Source organism: Pteropus medius, unplaced genomic scaffold (assembly GCF_902729225.1).
Source record: "Pteropus medius unplaced genomic scaffold, Ma_sr-lr_union100, whole genome shotgun sequence".
Taxonomy (NCBI): Eukaryota; Metazoa; Chordata; class Mammalia; order Chiroptera; family Pteropodidae; genus Pteropus; species Pteropus medius.
Genome location: NW_024352947.1, coordinates 3,527,357 through 3,548,926, shown reverse-complemented (window position 1 = coordinate 3,548,926; position 21,570 = coordinate 3,527,357). Strand labels below are relative to the sequence as shown.

Below are 21,570 nucleotides of genomic sequence, written 5' to 3'. Positions count from 1 at the left end.
GCTGCGATCGGTTTCTCACACAAACTCTGTCCAATGACCTCGAAACTCCTCTGAGAAGGCTAATGTTACCTTGATTTTAAGGGAACTTTTTAATTTTTCTTGAGTCCATAAAGCTAGGTACTGGGGGATTCAGGCCTCAGACCCAGGTCTTCTGAAGGTTACGATCTGGTGTTTCTAAGCCAGAGACTGGAATGGCAATGCCACTGGCCGACACGGAGCCACTGGGAGGAGCCACCTGGGGGAACATGTGAGCTCAGGACAGTGTGTCCAGAGGTAAGAGGGGAGTCAGACTAGGGGTGTGGGGAGGTGGGAATACGGGGCCGAGGACTGTCAGAGCTGTGGGTGGTTCCTCCTGCAGCAAAGAACGGCTCTGGGTGGGTGCCTGTCATGTCCCTGGTTCTCAGCTGGATGAAGTCACTGTGACGTCTTTTCAAACCAGTGCTCCGAGGGTCCCAGCTCTGTGGAACAGATAAGCTCACGAAGGCGAGAGCAACGGAACAGAAAATAGGAACGTTTGGGGCCAACCAGACCTGGAGCAGAGGAGTGAAAACCCCGACGACGCGCGACCAGACACGTACGCCGCGTCTCCGAAGCCGAACGGGGAGCTTGGAAGCGGAGGGCAGTTGGTGGCCTTCAAGGGACCGGAAGGAACGGGGCGCAGAGATGCACTCCCATTTGGAGGAGGTTGTTCCTGGTGACACCGACACGGTGGTTTCAACGGAAGAGACGCTAGACACGGTGACAAGGCAAGGAGAGCAGCTGAATGAGGCACCGCGGTCAAACACGGAAGCCTTAGGATGGGAGGGATCCGCGTGACCCAAGGTCCACCAACAGGATCAAGTGGAGAGGGAGGCAGAGAACGTGGGGGACACAGCGCAGTCCCCGTCCTGGACCAGGGGGCAGGTACGGAGACCAGGGACACACGAAGGACCGAAACTCAGGACAGAAGGGAAGAAGCCGCTTCGTCAGCAACGGAAGGACCAGAGGGCAGATGTGGACGGTGAGCCCCGTGAGGGTGACCACGAGGTAACGGGGGCGGGGGGCTTAAATCTAGTCCATAAGAGAGAAGAGTGTGCTGGAAACTACTTTTCTGACAATTCTTTGGAGATTTTTACACACGGTGCCTCTGTTATGGACGGAGTGTCTGCACCCCCCAAAACTCATGTGTCGAAACCCCAAAACACCCCCAAAACTCATGTGTCGAAACCCCACCTCCCAGTGGGATGCTGTTAGGAGGTGGAGCATGTAGACGTCGTCGTTGGGTCATGAGGGTGGGACTCTCGTGAATGGGATCTGCGCCCTTATAAGGAGAAACGTGAGAGAGATGATTTCGCTCAGCCATGTGAGGGCGCAGGAGGACAGTCATCCGCAAGCCAGGAAGCGGGTGGTCATCACACCCTGGACTCGCCGGCCGTCGGTCTTGGACGCCCCAACCTCCAGATAAATGGCTGTTGTTGAAGCCACCCAGTCTGTGGTACCGTTAGAGCAGCCTGGACTAAGCCACTGATTTGGGGGTGACGCGGGGCCAAATCGTTTCCTCCCTTTGAGCTTTCGTTTCCTATCTGAAAAATGATGGGGTAAAGGTGTGACTAAAGTTCAAAGGCCTCTTCCTGCCCTGATCTCCTCGAGTCTACACATGCACTTCTTTCCTTCTCATTGTTCCAGCCTCTAAATCTTTTCTTCGCGATTGTAATTGCAGATCCCATCTCTCCTTGTTTTGGACACTTCCTTGACACCTAACATCATGCCATGCAAGCGAAAGTTTTCCTGAATTAATAAGTTTCAGGGACAAATGTGTGCCTCATCCTCTCTCCCACCTCCCCAAAGGCTACCTACGGAAGCACAGTCACCGGCAGTTGTAACACTTTCTCAAGTAATTCGGCCTTCTCAAAAACGCTTATCTAAAGCCAAGGTACAAGCAAAATCCAACGTCAGGTAAACTAGGGCCCTGAGTGTTTCAGATCCCGCCCTTCCCGCCAGTGTGTACACGCCAGTTTCCAAGAGGAAGAAAGGTAAGTCTGATGACGCACGCGGAGGAGGACTTTCCATCAGCTCCTCGGAAAGAACGCCGCCACAGTGCGTATCTGTCTAAAGCTCTCCATGCCTTCGTTATCGAGGGAGCAAGGACCGAATCCCCACTGCTCACCCAGGGTCTCCCATTTGTCCTCTGTGAGATTCCTACCGCTGAGAACACTGACTGCACATCCTGTTTGCTGTCAACCTAACACATACTCGAGCAACCGATGGCGGAGCCTCCCGCTCCCAGAAAGAACATTAGCCTAAGAGCTGGGTTTCGGCCCTCGCTCCGCACTGTTGAGCTCTGACATCGTACAATTAGCCTCCCTGTGCCTCGACGAACCGGGGCTAAACGCTCCAGCCCCACTGATTCGGTGTTGTGAGTTAGCATTTGTGCTTCATGAGTGTTCTTATTAATTGCTGACTACTTTCTAAGAGGCTTCCTGTCATTACTGAGCAAGATGGATAAGCACTGAGTAGAAATCTGTGAAACAGCTAATCCTGCAAAAGAAGGCCAGAGGAAAGCTAAAAGCATTCCCACGGGAAAGATTTTTGCAGGAGGGACTGTTTCAAGTCTCAATCTATTCTTAAATACACAACTACTTGACATAGTGTACCTACCCCAGGAGTAACCCAACGGTGCTTACACAAATGAAAGACAGGCAACACTTGGAAAAATCGACCCTTGACCAAGGTCACTTTACGTCATGGTTTTCCCAAAGTCAAGGAATTCCTTCTGTATAATTCCGTAAGACTGCTTGACTAAAAAGACCCATGTTTTTAAATACCACCTTACAGTCCATTGCTACACTGGTAAGTTAATAAAATTTTTTAAATAAAATAAACCACACATTCCAAATCATGTGTATGTGTGGATATGACAGTCAACAAACCCATTAGGGGCTGAGGGCGCATTTTATGATAGATCTTTCTCCGTGTCCCAGCACATCCAGAGTTTACACATCTATATTCTCGATTTCCCTCAGAGATAAACACACCCGAGTGGGCATGCTTCCAGCTGGGGGGAAGCCACTGAATCAAACATGAGCGTTCTGCATAACCATTTGAAAGAGATACCAGCAAACTCAGAACAATTAGTGGAAAAGAGATGAGAGAGGGCCTGCCATGGGCTAAGCAGAGACAAAACGCCCCTTCACAAATGAAGAATTAACTCACAGCAGTGGACGTAAATCATGGACACGGCCCATTAAAGATGTCACCTTTTCTTTCCCTAACAGTGATCGTGGACCTCTTCTAGAAGAAGAAGGGAAAAGAGCCTTCTGTGGACAGAAGGATGCCAAAGACGCCTCCGTGAGCTGTAGTCAGCAAGAAAAATCCAAGATAACACTTAAGGTGCTCTGATCAGAAAATATGAAGCATCTGGTCAACTTCACACTTACCGTCGTCTCTTAATGACTGATTTTTTTTTTTTAAGCACAAAAGCTTCATGCATAATCTGTAACTATTTTATCTAATGTACAGATTGTTAATACTCCCTGGCTATCTGCTTTAAAAAAAGAAAAGAAAAGAAAGAATTCAAATGGACAAGATTGCACACAATAGAGAAATAAATGCCCCAGAAAAAGAGAGAATTGACTCTAAGAACTACATTCTCTCTGTTACTCAGTTAACATTTCTGAACCATTAACATTCTCAGGGTAAGAAAATACAATGGAAGGAGCAGGAAGAGCAGGACAGAGGATTGGTAAAGGATTTGAGAATTTCCATATTAAAAGTGTAAAATGTAGAGGGAAAGGCAGGCATATTATCCTTTTAGATGTTAATGCTGCCAAAAAAAAAAAATCCCCCTGCTCCCCTGTGCTCCTTCTTCAAGGTCATTTATCATCAGCACAACAACTTCCAGATGCTTTATGAAAAGAACGCCAGCCTAGGACTGCCAGACCCAGGCCCAGCACCCACTTATCAGAGGTGTTGCTGAGGCTGACAGGCAGCTGTCTGGGGGCACGGGCTTGACCTTACTTTATATGTGCACAACCCATGAGCAAGCCCAGGACCTCGGTGCCCATTAAGCATTCTGATAACACCACCTCCCTGAGCTCGGCTTAACATTTAAGCCTGCAGGAAGCCCTGAGTGCATGAAGCCTTCCAAAATATGCTAGCTAATTTTAACCCTACAGAGTTCGGGGAAAAAAATGAATTTAAAAATTACACAGCAACTAAACATTTTGCCACCTGAACAGATCTTGTGGCTTTGAGAAACATCTTTTCATGTGGCTTTTAATATTTTTTTAAACCTTATAAACAGTTCTCCACTAAATAAAATACCTGTATTACTAGCAGGCTCCCCAACTGGGCCTTGGGCCAGCAGCTGCCCCAACAGCACTGGTAATGGTGCATGACAGGCAGCCATCGGGTCAAATCGCTGGCCCTCTGATGCTATCCTGGTTTTTACCCTTTCCAAATGCCCTTCCCCCCCTTAATGCAAAAAATGGGTGCCCCCCCAAAAAAAAATCAGAAGAACGAAAAGGGAAAAACATTTACAAAATTCTTGGACAAATGTACTGTGTTCAGTTGCTGAGCACCCAAACCCGTGAAGACTATTTCGCACACCTAAAAGTTACTGTCTGGTTAATGTTTCAAAATTTAAATATCTCCATGACTTTCTGTGAGAGTGGAGGCGACCGTAATGGGAAGGGACATCTTTTTCCCCGCTGAGGAAAGAAGTGGCATCGGGAGCTGCCGTGCTGGGCGGGGCGGAGGACCCCGGACGGCGACGAGGCCGGAGTGGAGCGAAGGGCTGCGGCGAACGCGAACCGGGGTGTCCCCGGCGCGCGGCGGAGGCGCCGGGCCCCCGGCCTGGGGAGCGAGCGTCCGCGGCCGCCGAGGGGAAGGAGCCGCGAAGGAGGAGCAGGGCCGGGAGGCGCCGCAGGAGGAAACCGGTCCTCGCGCGGACACGACCTGCCCCGCTGCCGGCGCCGTGGAAATTCGGGCAGCCACCTGCCCTCGCGCACTCACGCGCACTCACGCGCACTCACACGCACTCACACACTCCGCTGCGCTCGGCATCAAACAGCAGCGTTTGGGGACCCGCACGGCCGCAGTGTCCCCGCCCCCGCGAGCGCCCCCGCTTCTCCGCCCTTGCACGTTCCGCAAGCGATGCCAGCGCCGCGGCGCAGCCCGGGAGCGCGGTGACCACCGAGGCGCCCCCGACCCCTTGCAGCCCCTGGCCTGGGGGCGACCTCGGGCAACGCGCTGCACCCCTCCCGGCGACCGCGGCGCGCGCTGCGCCAAGCGGGCGGATCGCGGGCGCGTGAGGGCGCGGGGCCAGCCGACAGCCCGAGACCCCGGCCCCAGCCCACGGCCGCCCGCGCCGCCCGGACCGGCCTGCTGCTCCCCGCGCGCGGCAGCCCCGAGGCGCGGTGCCCGCTGCCCCACCGAGCCCGTGCGCCCCCGCCCGCCGCGCTCCGCGCCCCGCTGTCCACACACGCACGGACACGCAGCCCGCCTCCCTCGCCCAGCACGGACACCTGCACGCCCGCGGCCGCCTCTCCTCCGCGTCCCCGGACCCCCCCGCCCGCTGCCACTCTGCCCGCCTCCCCCGGGGGACACGCGGGGCGCGCTTACAGTCCTCAGGAACTGGATCTCGTCCTCGCCCTCGCCCCCATCGGCCATGGCTCCCGCCTGCTGGTCCGGCCGCTCCCGAGCGCGCGGAGCCCGCTGGCCCTGGCGCTGCCCCTGGCGCTGCCCCTGGCGCTGCTCCCGCTGCCGCTGCGGCCGCCCCTGCCCGGAGCCGGGTGGAGGGGCCGGGCACCGGTGCGGAGCGCGGGCGGCCCTGCTGCACCGCGGAGGCGGCGGCGGGCGGGGCCTCCCTGCGCGGCGCGGCGCGGCGGGGGACGCGGGACCCGCACCCGGCGCGGCCGCAGCGGCGACTGCTCGGCCGGCTCCTCGGCCCGCGAGTGCGCGGGGCGGGCGGCGCGGGGCGCGCGGGGGCGGAGCGCGGGCGGCGGGAGGGCCGGCCCCTCGGCTGCAGGTGATCCGCAGCCGCTCCCCGCCGCCCGAGCCCGGGCCAGCGCCGCGTACTGGCCGCGCCGGGTATCGGACCGGGGCGCCCTGGCGCGGGCGCAGCTCCACCTGCGCCCCTGTTCACCTGCCCCTCGGCCCTCATTCCCGGGGCTCGGCGACCCTCCTCCCGGAGGGGCTGCGGCAGGAACGTGCACAGCACTGCGGGGTGCACGCGACAGGCGCCTTTCATCGGGTGCACGGAGCGGAGAATCTCCAAGTAGAGGGTACCCGACAGTATTTTACACTCGGATTGCCTTTGCTCCCCATCCGCATGAGAATTCACCAGTACCTAGTTTCGGGGTGCCACGCTTTCGCAGATTAACCATGCAAAGTCATGGTACACAGAACCCCAACAAATCATTCAGCGACTACGTGGTGAGCGCCGGCGCCAGGCACTGTGGTGTGAGACAGCAAAGAAGTGCAAGCCGTAATTCCACGAGGACTTGCAGTAAAGGACGGGCCACGTCTGCGCGACTCGCTGCCGAGCTCTCAGCTCGGACTGGGACACCATCATCCTCACCGCAAAGCCCGTATTTCTGGAGAAACTCGAGCGCTCCGCGACACATCTCAGCCTCTCCTTCAAGCTACACAGCCCACCAGATCGCCACTTAACAAACGTCTGTGACTAGGACAAGGCAGGGTCTGAGACAATTTGGACAAGAAAGCACTCATCTCTTGTTCCCAGCCCACAGCTCTTTCATTTAAGATACATGACAATAAGTACACGCAAAGCAAAGGGTCCACTGTCAGTCTCCCCAGGTGCAGGGGCTGCAAAACGGAGGTGCTGCATCCATTTATTTACCCGCGTTACATATTTGCATCATCTAGTTAGTTATTAAAACCTGCCAGTAAGTTCTATGCAGCTTACATTTTATTTAGGCCTTCATTAACTTTATACTGACTGAGCTACTTTTACACATTTCCAGTAGGATGAACAGCATGGAGAATGTCTGCAAAAAACTCTCCCCTCTGGTGAGAGCAGCAATGCTCTCTCTTACCATACTAGTCATCCTAAGTACTTGACACACGCTGCACACTGAGCCGCGATGACTAACCAGTTCTTAAACCGTTATAACTTTACTCCGAGGAAACTCTAAAGGAGCAATCCCGGAGCTCACAATATGACTATTTTCTGAAATCGGCTCATAATTTATGTTAAATAAATTATGTTAAATAATTTGATCTTCCAAACTTATGACATATCAAATCGACCTTTCTCAAAAAGTATCTCACGAGAGCTACTCATGGACAGTTTATTTAAAACAAACATCCATACTTTGAGTGGGAACTACCCCGTTCCGCCCGTATGGGAGGTAAAATATTGTATCATCTCAAACTCACCAGTTTTTCATCTTGACATTTTAACTAGGCTGTTGACTTTTCTAACAAGAGCTACATTTATTATTTCTTTAATTCTCTCAACAGAAGTGATATAATGCTGCATGGCCAAGGTACTCAATAATTATTAATCACCATATATGGTCTTCAACAGCAAACAGAGTAGAAAAAGTCTATGAAATATGCTATTTATGTGGACTTTAAAACACATAAATACTATACTAATGATGTTTATAGACCTCTAATCTGTACTAAAACTATAAAATGTTTGAGAATGATACATGATATTACTTTTGAAAAAGAAAACAGAAAATATAGCAAGTGGTTTAATATTGGTAGTGAGTATATGGGTGTAATCTTTTTAGTACTGATATTTTTACATATTTTATATTTATAAAAATTGAGAATTTTCACAAGAAATCTACTAAAGCTACTAAAAGCTACGGAAATATTTTACTTATAGTGTTTTTATTTTTTTTAATTTGACTGGGCGGTTTAGTTTATCTATGATATCCTAGTTTCTTCTGGTGAAAATGTAGTAAGAAAAATCTTTTTGGCTGGAAAGATCACAGAATGATAGGATGAGAACTAATCTCAATTTCAAAATTAATTTTAATTGAGAAAAATAAATGTAATTTAGAGACAGCTTAAAGTTTACGTTTGCTGTCTAATTCTTGTTGTACACTTAAGCTATAAGAGATTAGGAAGTACACATTTTCACAGGCACAAAACTACAGTTCATAAAATAGAAAAAAATATTTTGCTTACTTAGAAGTAAGTATCCAATACCTGATATCTATTGGTTTTGTAATTTTTATTAAAATGTTCCTTTTTGTAAATACATATTACATATAATAGTTTGTTTTGTTTTTTGCTACTGAAATTTGCTTTATTGGAATCTTTATACCCAATCAACAGTGTTCTCATAGCATTTCATCTTAGGACTTCATTAATCATAACATAAAATAGTTTATAGCATAGTTCCATATTTTTCAGTCAAAATTTGGGAAATGTTTTATTTTTAATGACCGATTTTATATCCTGCAAGGCGGGGGAGTCGTATTTTTTTCACTAGAATTTTTCTATAGTCATCTAATTCAGAATGGGGCAAAGTAGCCCACTGCTCACTTAGCAGGACTCTAGACATCCTTAAAGAAGAAAAAATTAAGACGGATGTAAGATATTTCATTTTGCTTTACTATTTACTAAACTGGCCAATCATGTATATGAGCATTAGAAAATTAACCTCTTCCTCAAGGATTCTACAGGAAGTCAGCTAAAGTACTCAGTGTTACCATTTTAATTCAGCTTCTCTCAGTTAAGATCACATCATTTAAAGATTTAATGCTTCCAGGATGGTCCTTGGGTAATTATAAAATTAGGATTGGCGAGGTCCTAAGCTCTTGAAGTTTAGCCGGGTCCTTATCAACTCAGACTTCCAACACCAGCATCTCCAGGGACAGGTTCATAGTATTTCTTCTTATCTCATTTCAGAACGTAACAAACCAAAATTTTAGAAAATTTCCATTGTATTTACATCTTTATTACAAGTATTCTATAATGCTGCGGTTCTGACATACACCTGAACTGGAAATGAACGCCAGTGGAGCCCAGGTACCGACGGCAGCCGGTCTGGGGCGGCACGCCCAAATCTCCAGGTCCGCATGGATGCAGGGGGGCCTCGAAGGATGTCGAGCATGAGGGCGATGATAACACAGGCTCGTTTATTGAGCATCTGCTGTGCTCCAGTCATTTTATTTTTGTTTCTTTTCATCTTCACAGCAAGGCCATTTTAGAGGAAAGGAAACCACGGCTTAAAGAAAGGAAGCAACTCGACCACAACTGCACAGCTCCGAGGGGTGAGGCAGGGTCTGAGGCCCCCAAAATCAGAGCTCTTTATCAACATTTTCTGCATCACTCCTCCCCCATCCCAGTTCAGTGAGCACAAGAGTCTAGACTGGCAAGAACTAAAAACAGCCTTGCAGCCCCGGGAGGTTTGGCCCTGGTCTCCAGCCAACCCTCGGGGGCCTGCTAGCTCTTGGAATGCCACGTGAGTTCCGGAGAAGAGGACAGGGATCACGATGTGCTCGCAGATGAAATCCGACTTCTACCCTCCGCTGTAATTTAGATTTTAGGGGAAATCAGTTTTGTTTTTCAAGACCTGAAAGTTATTCATCGGCACCTTATCAGTTCCATAAATTAGTCTAAAAATTATGCTCTAAAAAGGATGACGCCCTAAACTATAATTAGTGCTCTGATGTCCAGCGTCAGGAATGAACTGCACGTCCAGGATAAAAGCGAACATGATCTCGCTCTTGGGATCGACAGAGCTCTGACGTCACAGAGAGGTGTGACCCTAAATGACTGTGAGTTGGCTAATCAGCACCTTCTCCACTGGAAGAGGTGCTCCTGAGCAGGGATGGGGCCCCCGGAGACGTTTCCAACCTAGATGGCTTCGGCTGCCTCACGGGTAGGTTACCATGGTTGTCACACACCCCCTAAGGCAGATCTTTCTTCTGGTTTTCCTACTTTGATTGTACCACAAGTCAGATCCAAAAGCGTGTCATCCTCTCTGATTCCTCCCTGTTATGGACTGAATGTTCCTGTCCCTCCAGAATTCATACTGAAGCCCTACCTCCCAGTGAGATGGCATTTGGAGGTGGGACCTTTGGGAGATGACTAGGTTTAGATGAGGTCATGAGGGCGGGGCCCATGACGGGATTCGTGCCCTCATAAGACAAAAAAGAAAAAATGGTCACGTGAGCACACAGCAAGATGGCAGCTGCATACGAGCCAAAAGAAGAGGCCTCAGAATGAAACTTACCTTTCGAGCACTTCCCATCTCCAGAACTGTGAGGAATAAATTTCTATTGTTTTTAAGACACTCCGTTCGCGGGATTTTGAAATGGCAGCCTGGGCAGACTGAGACGCTCCCACCCTCACCACCCCGCATCGGTGTCTTTTTGTGGGTAAAAGACATCTTCCTGATTCTTCACGGCACTGACCTCGTAGCTACTTACATCACTGACTTTGTAACTAACCCTTCCGCTTTCCTCTTTTGGGGGTCATCTTCCAGACTCCCACCAGGATAACCTCCTACAACGTTTCCATCTCGTTACTTCCCTGCCCGGCAAGAACTGGTGAAGGGAGGCCCCGACACCCGCCATACCCCACGCAAGCCCCTCTGCCTGGCAGTGGAGACCCCCAGGACACAGCCTTCCACACACCTCTTCAATATGTATTTTCAAGTACTCCTTGTTTTGCCCCCAAACCAAGCCACTTTTCCTTGGATAAAACGTGTGCATCGATCAACCATGCCTTTTCTTTGGCTGTTTCTTCTGCCACCAAGGGCTACAAAATTCTGTCAAAATCTGTTCCAACCTCTAAAGCCTCTGAGCTTTGATTTCTCTAGCTGGGGGTGATAACCCCGTTCTGCAGATCACAGCCCTTCCTCCTACGCTGCAGGATTGCGTGTCTAAGGGTGGTCCCCCACCAAATGCGCCAGCCACCCCCAGAGAGGATCCATCTTCTCGCATGGCGCTCACGTTTCATGGATGTTATTAAGAATCCTCCCTCCAAGGTCATAGGTCATGAGTCACTGCCACCACTCTGTACATAACTTTCCACTTTCACTTCCCTTTTAAGAAAATTCCAACTTGAAACATCATTCTTTCTGCTGTCACTTCTGCCACACAGAGGTCATTCACTCACCGCAAGGTACGAAGCACCTCAACGTCTTCACACACACGTAATCCCCAAAACCTTTGGGAACATAGAGTCCGTCCCAGAACAGGGCCCAGCTCTCCAGCGTCTTCCAGGTTTTCACGTATCAACGCGGGACACGAGCAGTTTCTTTGAACTCAGTCTTCCTTCATCCATTCATCCAACAAATATTTATTGAGCACCTACTATGTATCAGGCCTTGTCCTCATGAATAAGGCACAGACTCCACATGTCAGGAGCGTTCGGTGCTACGAAGAAATATAAAGCAGGATAAGGGGGTAGAGAGCAAAAGAAGGGACAGTTTTGTAGATAAAATGGACAGGGACGGCATCGTGGATGAAGTCCCATGGCAGCGATGACCTGAATCGAGAGAGAGAACAAGTCTCATGGCTACTTGGGGGAAGAGTGCTCCGTGCAGAGGGCCTGGTCCGTGCAGAGCTGCACAGTCCAAGGGCAAGAAGGGCGGTGTGGTGGGCGGAGCGGGGAGGACAGTGGGCGGGGAGGCCGGGGTGGCCGGGAGCACAGCGCGCATCCTGCCCCGGGCCGAGTGGGAACACCCACCGCTTTTCTGAGGAAGGGGGTCTAGTGCGCTCAGTCGGGTTTACACAGGCCAGTTGACTGTCCATTTTAATGTCTAACCTGAATCTCCATGCTCAGATTCACGGGTATTAGAATCTTCCATCTGAGTATAAATTCTCTTTATCTGTCGAGGTTGGCCAGAAGGTCCAACTTGATGGATTACATTCAATAATTGTTGTACCAAGCCATCCTTGCTACTGACGTGGTAAACGGCTAAAGCGCATGGACTCATGCTCATCCGGTCACACCCCCAGAAACGGGACAAGGCAGCAGTCAAAAAAGGGACCCAGAAGCTGAGCAGACTCAGTCCCGGTCCCTCCTTCAGGAAGCTGCTCGCCTGCCTGCACCTGCTTCTCCGTGTAGGAGACGAGGAGATGACGATACCTCGCGAGACTGCTGTGGACATTAAGTGAGATAATGAATACAACTCACAGAGCACAGTGCCTGGGATATGGACGCACTCATTACATTGTGCATGCGTGTGTGTAATTTAATTTAGAACTGCTAAATTTAGGACTAAAATTACTGATAGTCTCTAAAACAAAATCAGTCAGGTGGTATATCAAGTGCAACAATTTCAAAAATAAGGATTTTTCTAATTTTTTCGTAACTATTATTAACAGAGAAAGGGTTTCTTTGGTATGAGGTCATCTAAGACACAAGTGCACTCACTTTCCCATGAACACCAAATATCTTTTAGAATATTTGGGGGGGGTTGGAAGCGACAAAGACCTAAAAATCAGGAGCTTAAACAACACAGGGGGCTCATGTAACATTAAGCCGAAGACGAGGCAGTCCGAACGGGCACAGTGGCTCCATGAAGCCATCAGGCGCCATCCTCCTTCTGTCCTCTGATGCCATCGTCCTTCGGTCACAGAGTCAAGCCCCACTGTCGTAAGAGGGCTACTGCAGCTCCAGCCATCAGGTCCGAGGTCCAGATGGCAACGAGGGGTCTATGGTGGAACAAAAGAACACCTGCCACCTCCGTTTCAGCGGAATTGGCCTCGACCTCATTATAATTGTCTTTTCATATTATGTATGTGCCTAGTTTACACTTTTATGATTAAAAGAAGGTCTACAATTCGTTAAGAAAAGAGACATACTTTAGGTCATCAAATCAGGCCATCCACTTGCTCAAACTCCAAAGGGAAATATTTCAAGTATTCCTCAAAAGTCTAAAAACAAAATAATTAAGTAATTTATTTAAATAGCCTCCTCACTGTTTAATCTTCAGTTTAATCGGATTTTCCTGTCACATATAATATAATGTATTGGATTTTTTTAAGGCGCAGGATCATACCATATTCCAGCTTTGACTTAGCTATAAAAGACCCATTTGTCTGGGCAGGGGGAGCTGGGGAAAGGGTGGATAACACACACATCTAACACTGTAATACCTCCAGAAGAGTATAAAATTCAGGAGAATTTTAACACGGACTGTTACAGGGCTTAACTGGATCCAAACCAAATAACAATGTTATCATACAAACAGAATTATGTTTTCAATTGGTCACTGGACGTCATGAACACAGTGAAATTTCTAAAGGTGATGGACTAAAGAGCATGAGTTTGAGGAAAGGAGCTATAAACCGCAAGGCTGTGACTCCTCAGCCGCTGTGCGGTGACGCTTGGGCACGATTCTGTTCTCATCCTCGGGGGACAGGTGCATGGAGCCACAGCAGGAGCTTAACCCAGCCACAGGGGGGAGGCTGCCCAAGCCAGCACCCTCCCCTGGGCTGCAATGAAAGCTGAAGGCCATAGGCCCATGAGAGGCCCACCCCTGAAACTCGGCCTAGGAGGCTTTACGATTGACTCTGGTGCCAATTCATTCATTCATTCATTCATTCACTCATTCACTCATCTTACTTATTGCCTGCTCTCTTCTTGGGATACGGAGTGAGCTAAGAAGTGCCAGGCTTCCTGGAGCTTACAGAGGCACCTGGTGCAGAAAGTTGAGTGCTGTGACAGGCTCTTAGCACGGGGACAGGACAACGAGGGCAGTAGGGAGGAAGGAACTGGAAAGCCGGATGGTAAGCGCGTGCCATCCAGATGTGGGGAAGGCCTGGGCCCAGGAGGGCAGCGGTCCTCTGATGAAGGAGCACAGAGAGGCCCGAGGCAGACGAAGAGATCTTCCAGATGAGCCCAGAAGCTGAGAAACGGTGACAGCGGCGCAAATCTCTCTTCTGGGCCCGAGCTGGGCCCAGGCATGCCATCCGAGCCCGTTGCTGGTGTGAGCTCATCCTGCACTCAGGCGTCTGAATTCCCTCAGGTGCCGCCTCACGCTGTGCCTGAGCCCGAACACCGGGCTGTCTGGCCTCCGCTCCTCCCTGTCGTTTCCCGTTAATAACTACGTTGCTCAAAAACCAGTTACTGAGTGTCTGTTACATACCAGGCACTGGGCTAGGTACAAAAAATACAAATGTAACAGAAGATGGTGGGATGGTTGTTTTTTGTCTCAGCTTCGACTAAGGCACCAGAACCAAAATCGACAGAGAAGTGAGAAAGAGCCCACCATTCCAAGGAGAAATTCTAGAATATCTATTCGAGAACTGCAAGAAGGTGGTGGACACTAACTGTGAAGCCTCTGACGGTGCGAAACGGTAGAGGCTGAAGTCTCTGGGAAGGACGACGGGTGGAGGAGAGGAGAGCGTGTCCCCTCACCTGGAGCCTTGAGAGGGGTTGCAAGGGGACTACTCAGAAAGCGCCACGTAGGTCCCGAGATGCATACCCGACTCACACCTGAGGAAGGCAGACAGACAGGCCGTCCCTGGGGCCAGGCACGGTCGCTTGAGCAGCTGCTTTTCCACGGGCCACGGACAGGTTCTTCCTGCAGCTTGAGAGTGGTTTTAGGGGCCCACCCAGGAGGGCTTCCTGCCAGGGGCTCTCGGCTGCGGCTGCGCCGAGGATGCAGAAGCTGGGGTGTACAGGGAGCCGAAGTGGGCAGAAGTGGGCCTCTGAGAACCCCTGAAAACCTCTCTGATGGAAAGACTCACCTTTAAGGACGGGCCAAACACGAGCAACTTAGCACCATTCTTCGCTCTGCGACCCTCCAGGCCTGGAGAGCAAAGGCCAAGCAGGGCAGGGGGCGGGGCAGAGTAGGGAAATGGCAGCTCACCTCGCGGTCCCCAGCGCCTCTCGGCCAGCTGCTCCCAAGCTCCAGGAGAGAAAACACTCTTCACATGAAGTTCAAAGTCATGACTGTGGAACTGACTAAACATTCTAGGATTGAACCAAGACTATTTCTGTGACTAAAAGTAACAGGCGTGTCCTCTAAATTAGGGGCCCGGGATTTCATTCATGGAACAGGACAGAAAAAAAGCAGGTCTCTAAGTGGTTTTAAAGGGACAGGGAGAGAAACCAATCAAGCTGTTTTCTGAGTGTCCCTATGCGACTCTGGTCTTTCAACGAAACAGCTGCACTCGAAGCCAACACACAGACTTGCCCTTGGGAAGCCCGGAGGCCGGCAGGGAAAGGGGCTTAGCGCAGTTATCACTCCAACTGCCAAAACCCAGAGCTAGGACTGTGGGATGTGGCTGGAGAAAGAGGGGAGATGTGGGAGACTGTGTTGGAGTTGCCACTAAAACACAGGCCACCCCGTTAAATGTGAACTTGAGACACAGCAGTGAGTCAATATTCTCGTGTTCATGTGTCCCATGCAGTGATTTCATCTGCTGATCTGGTGAGGCTGTGCTCCGGGGACAGAGTCTGGCCCTGTAATCCCTCTTATGGGTCCTCATCGCTCTTGTTCTTCCTGATTCTACAGACGAAGCTGGTCATGCCTGAATCACTACACACCTGCCACTCATCTACTGTTAATTATAACCACCTCACAGAGGAATCGTGACCATCCCAGTGAGGTCATCTCAATGTCATTCATCTCTACGTTGTGGCTTGTACTCCAGCCCCTCCACCGCTGGCCTCTCCACCTAAGCTGAGTTATATCATGCGCCCACTCCGCCCCTCCATGTGGACAGACAGCAGGCAGTCAAATACAGCTCCCAAACAGGAGAGGCAGCTCCCCATCCTTCCCCAAGCCCCTCCTTCCTGAAGCTCAGCTCAGTTAGCGGTGCGGTGGCTCAGGCCAATCACCCAGTCATCGTCCTTGGGTCGTCTCTTTCCTCACTGTCCACATCCAATCCACCGGCAAGCGCCCCCGCCCGAATGTCCTCCCGGCCCAGCATCCCTAACTCCGCCCACGGCCAGCATCCGAGTCCTGCCTCCAGCCCCCGCTCCACGTCAACACCTCTTGGCTCCCCTCTTGCCCACTCTGAACAGCCCGGGGCCTTTTACAAACGTAGAGTGGATCCTGTTATCCCCCTGCTTAAAACCTCAGACCTCTTCCCAGCGCCTGGAAAAAAATCCTCCGCGCCCTTCGTCACACGCCCTCGGGGGCCCGTGCTCTCTGTTCCTCCCAAGCCCTCGCGTCATCCGTACCGACCTCGGTTCGCTGAACTCCAGCTCCCCGGGCCTTCTCTCAACCCACGGAACAGGCCGAGGCCGCCCCTGCGCTCCCCGTGTGGGGTGCTCTCCCTTGGACGGTCACAGGGTCAGCCCTTGTCATTATTCAGATCTCAGCTCCAGCATCCCCTCCCTTAGCACAATTGCCAAGGCCTTCGCCCCATCTCTTCCCTCATTCTTCTGCCTTATTTCCTCCTTAACTGGTTATCACTACCCGAAATTATCTTATTATGTGCTCCCCAAGCAGAAAGCGAAATCCTTGCTGAAGTCATGACAGCTAATATCTGCCACCTCCCCCTCAGTCCCACGGACTCGTCACTCTGTCTCAGGCGGGGAGGACTTCAGTCTCTCGGGAGCCGGTCTTCACGAAGCCACACTGTTTACTACTGTTCTTATTAAAATATTTACAAAATGGTTTCCCAATTATTTTCTTCCAGCCTCTTTCCTGATGTGAAGGTTGTATTTATCGACCTAAAGAAATCTAGATTATTCTTTTGATAAATATGTAACTGATTATTCCTGTTAGTTTCCAAAATTAAAACTGCAAATTACCAAAACTCGCAGATACATATGACTCAGATTTTTTTCCTTATTTTAGATTCAATTTATACCTTCTAAGTAAAACCACGCAGAGCTGTCCCAATATAGATAGATATATGGATGGATGGAAGGATGGATGGATGGATGGATGGATCAGTTGACAGTTTTTTAAATATCTCCGCCCTGTAGGTATCATTTAAAATCAGATTTCTGTGTCTAAAAGCAAACATACTTTATATAGCTCATTACTAAGGAATTTAGTCTTTTTCAATTTTTCTCTCTGAACTCTGCTTCAGCCGTCTCATTTTAAAACCGACTTCAGCATTCCTTCGTGTTCCTCCTCGCAGACTGCCCCACTTCCGAGCTTGCGACATCCTCATTTACATCCCCCGCCCTAGAAGGTATTTCGCTCAGTCGATTCGTTTTCATTTTACATTTTTCTTTTTCCCTCTATGGAAAGTACTGTGTTGTTCTTAATAAAGTACATGTAAAAATGCCCAGTCTTCTTGCCTTGGCTTCAGTTTTTATTTCTTTTTCAGTTTCTATTAATTCAATTTGCATAGCCTTCAAGTGCATTTTAATTATTTGCTCATCAATCTGAATCTGTTACTATAAGATATCTACGGAAAGAAAAAAGTTCTTCTCGTTTCTGAACCCTGCATCTCGGTCTGCAGCAACGACGGCGTGTCATTTCCGAGACTGCAGCCCCACAGCTGGAAGCGCTCAGCCCCAGACCAGAGCGCCGCGGGTCCTGGGTTCCCAGGGCCCTCCGCCTGGTGGCCGGCGGTCCATCCCAGAGCCTGAGGCGAGAAGCAGCAAACTTCCCGTCGCTAACTAAGGTTCCAGGCTGTTGTGGGCTCAGCACCCCGAGCCCTGCTCTGACCCCTCATCTCTTTCTCGACTGAGACTGTGCCTCAACATCAAAAGGCACGCCACCTGGCGCAGGAGCTCGGCCAGAGCCCGGGCTGGCAGGGTACCGCTGACTATCTCCCCACCTACGCTTCTGGTTGCCCCTGATCCTGCTCACTTCCCCTCTGTCTGATGCTGGAATTCCTTGTTACAGGTCAGCTCTCTCCATTCTCTAGCTCCTCTCTCCACGCCCCCCACCCCCACGACACTTAGCCCTGGCCGATGCCACGGTCGCCTCTGGCTGGACTCTGCTGACCACTAACCGGCAGCACGCACCCCTGGACTGCCCATGAGAGGTAAACAAATACCTGCTTTACTTAGGCAATTGTAGTTGGGGGGCCTGTGTGTTACAGGAGCTTGAGCTTGCCCCCTAACTTACACTACACTTTAATCCTAAGAAAGAATACAAAGCCAGGGATCAGCAGGTATTCTAGGAAAGCCACTACCATGGAGAAGAGATACGAGGATAAAGAGAAAAAGGGACCTCAAGAAACAGAGAAAATACGGGGTGTAGCATAAAGCCGACTGGCAGCGACAATAGCAACGGTGACTCATCACAGAAAGCATGAGGTGCTGTGCCCATAAAACAAGAACGTGTGCCTGTGCAAAAGGAACAGAGAGCAAACGAGTGGGAGTTTGTAGGAATTTGAAATGTTAACCAAAAGAAAAATTTCAATAGAAACGTTGTAAGTCAAAACTGGGATTTCCTAGACGTAGAACAAAGACACCGAGATGGAACATAGGAGAGAAAGATGGGGGCTCCGTCTAGCAGCTGTGGCATCTAACTCACAGCAGTGTCTAAAAATAAAGAAAATAAAAGCAGGAAATTATCAAACAATACTGCAGGATTGACGCCCCTACGCAGAGTCGGAGCGGGCTCTGTCCGGGTCCCAGGAGAAGGGAGCATCCGCTGTTTAGTATCGAGGTGCTCATCAAGTAGCCGTAGGCCTGGGGGTGGATGGTACCAGGAGAACCAGGGCCCAGCAGACCAGGAAGGACCAGTGGCAGACGGGCGTGGGAGCCGCAAAGCCACTGAGCAGTAGCATCATCAACGTGGGGAGAGGTGAGGACCCAGCCCATCTGTTCCCGTCTAATCCTCATCATTAGAGCAGGCAGGGCCAAGTTAGAACATCCGCCCTAACCCCAGAAGGCCACCAGGATACTGGGCGTGATCCGCTGCGTCGGACTCCGAGCACCCGAGTTCCCAGTGCCTGGCACAGAGTAGGGAGACAAGGGACGTTGACTGAAAGAGGAACAAAGGAGCCACCAAGCGAGGTGATACTGCCCCCCGGAGTGGGCAGGGCGGGGCCGGCTGGAGGGAGGCGCAGGCCGTGCGTGTGGAGGGCCTTCTGCTCGTCCGCTGTTCAGGGGGTGAGTGGGAAGGGCTGGACGGAGAGGGAGGGACAGGGACAGAGCGTCACCGGGACGGGTAACACCAAGCCCAGCAGTGCGACCTGGAGACCGAGCAGGGAGGCTAGCAGCCCTGGGGAAACATCAAATTAGGTCCGATAGTAATAATGGAGAATCCAATAGCCCACCCGTGCTGGGTGGGACACCTCGCCCCAGCAGATGCGGCCCCTCGAGGTGCTAGAGAAGAACCAGCCATTCAGAGCCCGCAGGAAGGAAATGCGCTGGGCTGCTCCCCAAACAGTTAAGAGACGCATGCCGAGCGGCCCTGTGTAACCACAATCACAGCCCAATTAAAGTCAGAGTTTTAAAGAAGAGAACAGGCCAACCTCCCACCAGGAAACAGCCCTGAGGATGAAAAAGCAGTCTAAGAAAGAGCAAGTAACTCGCAAAAAAATCTCTACATTTCAAAGCACCTTAGTTTAAACACAAGACCAATGTAAGAGGTGATCACAAATCCAAAAGGCTACATTCTTTAGCAAAATGTGACTAGGTGGCAGTGTTTTTCCTGAAAGGCTACATACAGCAAGCAAAGCGGGGGAGAGAAAAAGGGTCGAAGGGAGGGAGTTTTTACTGCTGGGCACTCATTTAGGTTAACTGACTACTCTGGGCATGTCAATCACACTGAGATAAAAATTAAGTTGATAATGAAACTAGCTACCATTTCTTGAGAATTTTTCATGAAATGAGCATAGAACTAGATGCTGGAAACATGTTTTCTCTCCCTAATTAGCTCAAGGTTGTGGGATATGTCGAATCTAGATTTTACTCAAGTGCTACAGAAAACTGTTGAAAGGTTTTAAGCAAGAAAGTAACATGATCTGATTTTTTTGTGTAATAAAAAATATTTTTTTCATTTTTAAATCGAAGTGATGGTTGACTAAAGCAGAGCTAATAACGTACTGTGGAGTTTACGGGTATATGTTACAATGTTATGTAAAATGTTTGACAATAACGCAATGGACGGGGGGGGGCGGGGGGGGAAGTATATCGTTACAGGTTCCATCCCTATATGTGACATGGTACCAGATTATTTGAAGATTTGAACCGTGATAAGTTAAAGATATATCTTTCAATTCTAGAGCAACCACCATACATATATACAAATGTATGTACATATATAAAATAGCTAATAAACAAATAAAGGAAATAAAATACAATAATAAAAACACTCAATTGGTCAAAAAAGGCAGAAAAGAGAAAAACAAAGAAAAATAAACAAAACAAATAGGAAGATGGTGATTTAAACCTAAACTTACCACTAATTATGTTAAATGTAAATGGTCTAAATATTTCAATTAAAGGCAAGATTGTCAGGCTGGATATAAAAATCTCTCTCCTGCTCACCTCCCCTCTCGCCTCCTGCTCACTTACTTACCGTCGGCTTTATATGTCACCTCTCTGCACCAGGTCCCTCCTCAGCCCATCAGAACAAACGTTCAGCTGCTTTTCTTCCTGTTACATCTACATCACTGAGCAGCTGTAAATGTAGGAAAAAAGTTGTACCAAAGAAGAGAAAAATTCCTCAAAACGAGCTGAAAGAAGCCTATCTTTCTTTTCCGTCATCATCTTAAGTTCCTTTTACACACCTCGCAAGTTCATGTACGTCCTTTGACAACTAGCAAATGAGGAAACAGCAATATTAACCCTAACTATCCCACTGTATTAACTTCTAAGGGCTCCTGTAGCAAATCACCACAAATGAAATGTCTTAAACAACAGAAATTTATTCTCTCACAGTTGTGGAGGCTGGAAGTCTTAAACCGAAGCGTCAGCGGGGCTGTGCTCCCTCCAAAGGCTCCCGGGAGGGTCCGCCTTTGCCTTTTCCAGCTCCCGGTGGCCCAGGTGTTCCTTGGCCTGTGGCAACATCACCCCTCTTCTCTGTGCTCATCTCTGTGTCCTCTCCTCTTTGTATAAGGACACCGGCCATTGGAAATGGGGCCCACGCCAAATCCAAAATGGTCCCGCAGTGAGATCCCTAAGATTCTACTTCCAAATAAGGCCACGCGCGCTCTGAGGGTTCTGGGCAGACATGAATTGCGGGGGGATGTCAAACAACCCACTACACCCACCATCCTGAAACTTATGACAGCACCAGAGAACGAAGAGTTTTCCTTCAGAATTCACACATATGTCTTCCTAAAGTCCTCAGGAGTTTATGTCACATTTTTCATTTATTATTCATTCATTCGGTCAGTCGGTCATTCATTCACTGAACAAGCGTTGATTGCACATTTACCATCGTGTCAGACATACGAGTCCAGGCTCTTCTAAGAAGCCTGAGTTTTTGTTAAACCATTGTTACCCCCGACTTCTTTATACTGATTCTGTATCTCTCCTTTCCAAAGGTAATTGTCTGCCAGGAAAAGAATTTCTTCCAGGCTGGAGTTATTTTCACACTTCAGTTTTTAAATTAAAACAATAGTAAAGTGCACTGACATTTTGTTCCTAGAGATGCAGAGTAATATTTTTACAGTTACTCCGGCAACCACAGAGGCAGGAGTGGGCAGGACGGGAGCAGAGGAGCTGCCGTGGGGCGTGGGAGGTGGCAGGAGACCTCGCTGTGGCGAGCCGGCG

At 49.7% G+C, this 21,570-nt stretch overlaps 1 protein-coding gene across 1 annotated transcript in view; it reads right to left on the bottom strand.

Moving 5' to 3' along the window:
- The window catches only part of RYR2 (ryanodine receptor 2), a 535,670-nt gene extending 529,969 nt beyond the window's left edge, over window positions 1-5,701 (bottom strand). Inside the window, exon 1 of the mRNA XM_039850351.1 lies at window positions 5,602-5,701. Within this exon, the coding sequence (XP_039706285.1) occupies window positions 5,602-5,649 (48 nt within the window). The 5' untranslated portion in view covers window positions 5,650-5,701. The remainder of the gene's footprint in view (window positions 1-5,601) is intronic.
- Between the last annotated feature and the right edge of the window lie 15,869 nt (window positions 5,702-21,570).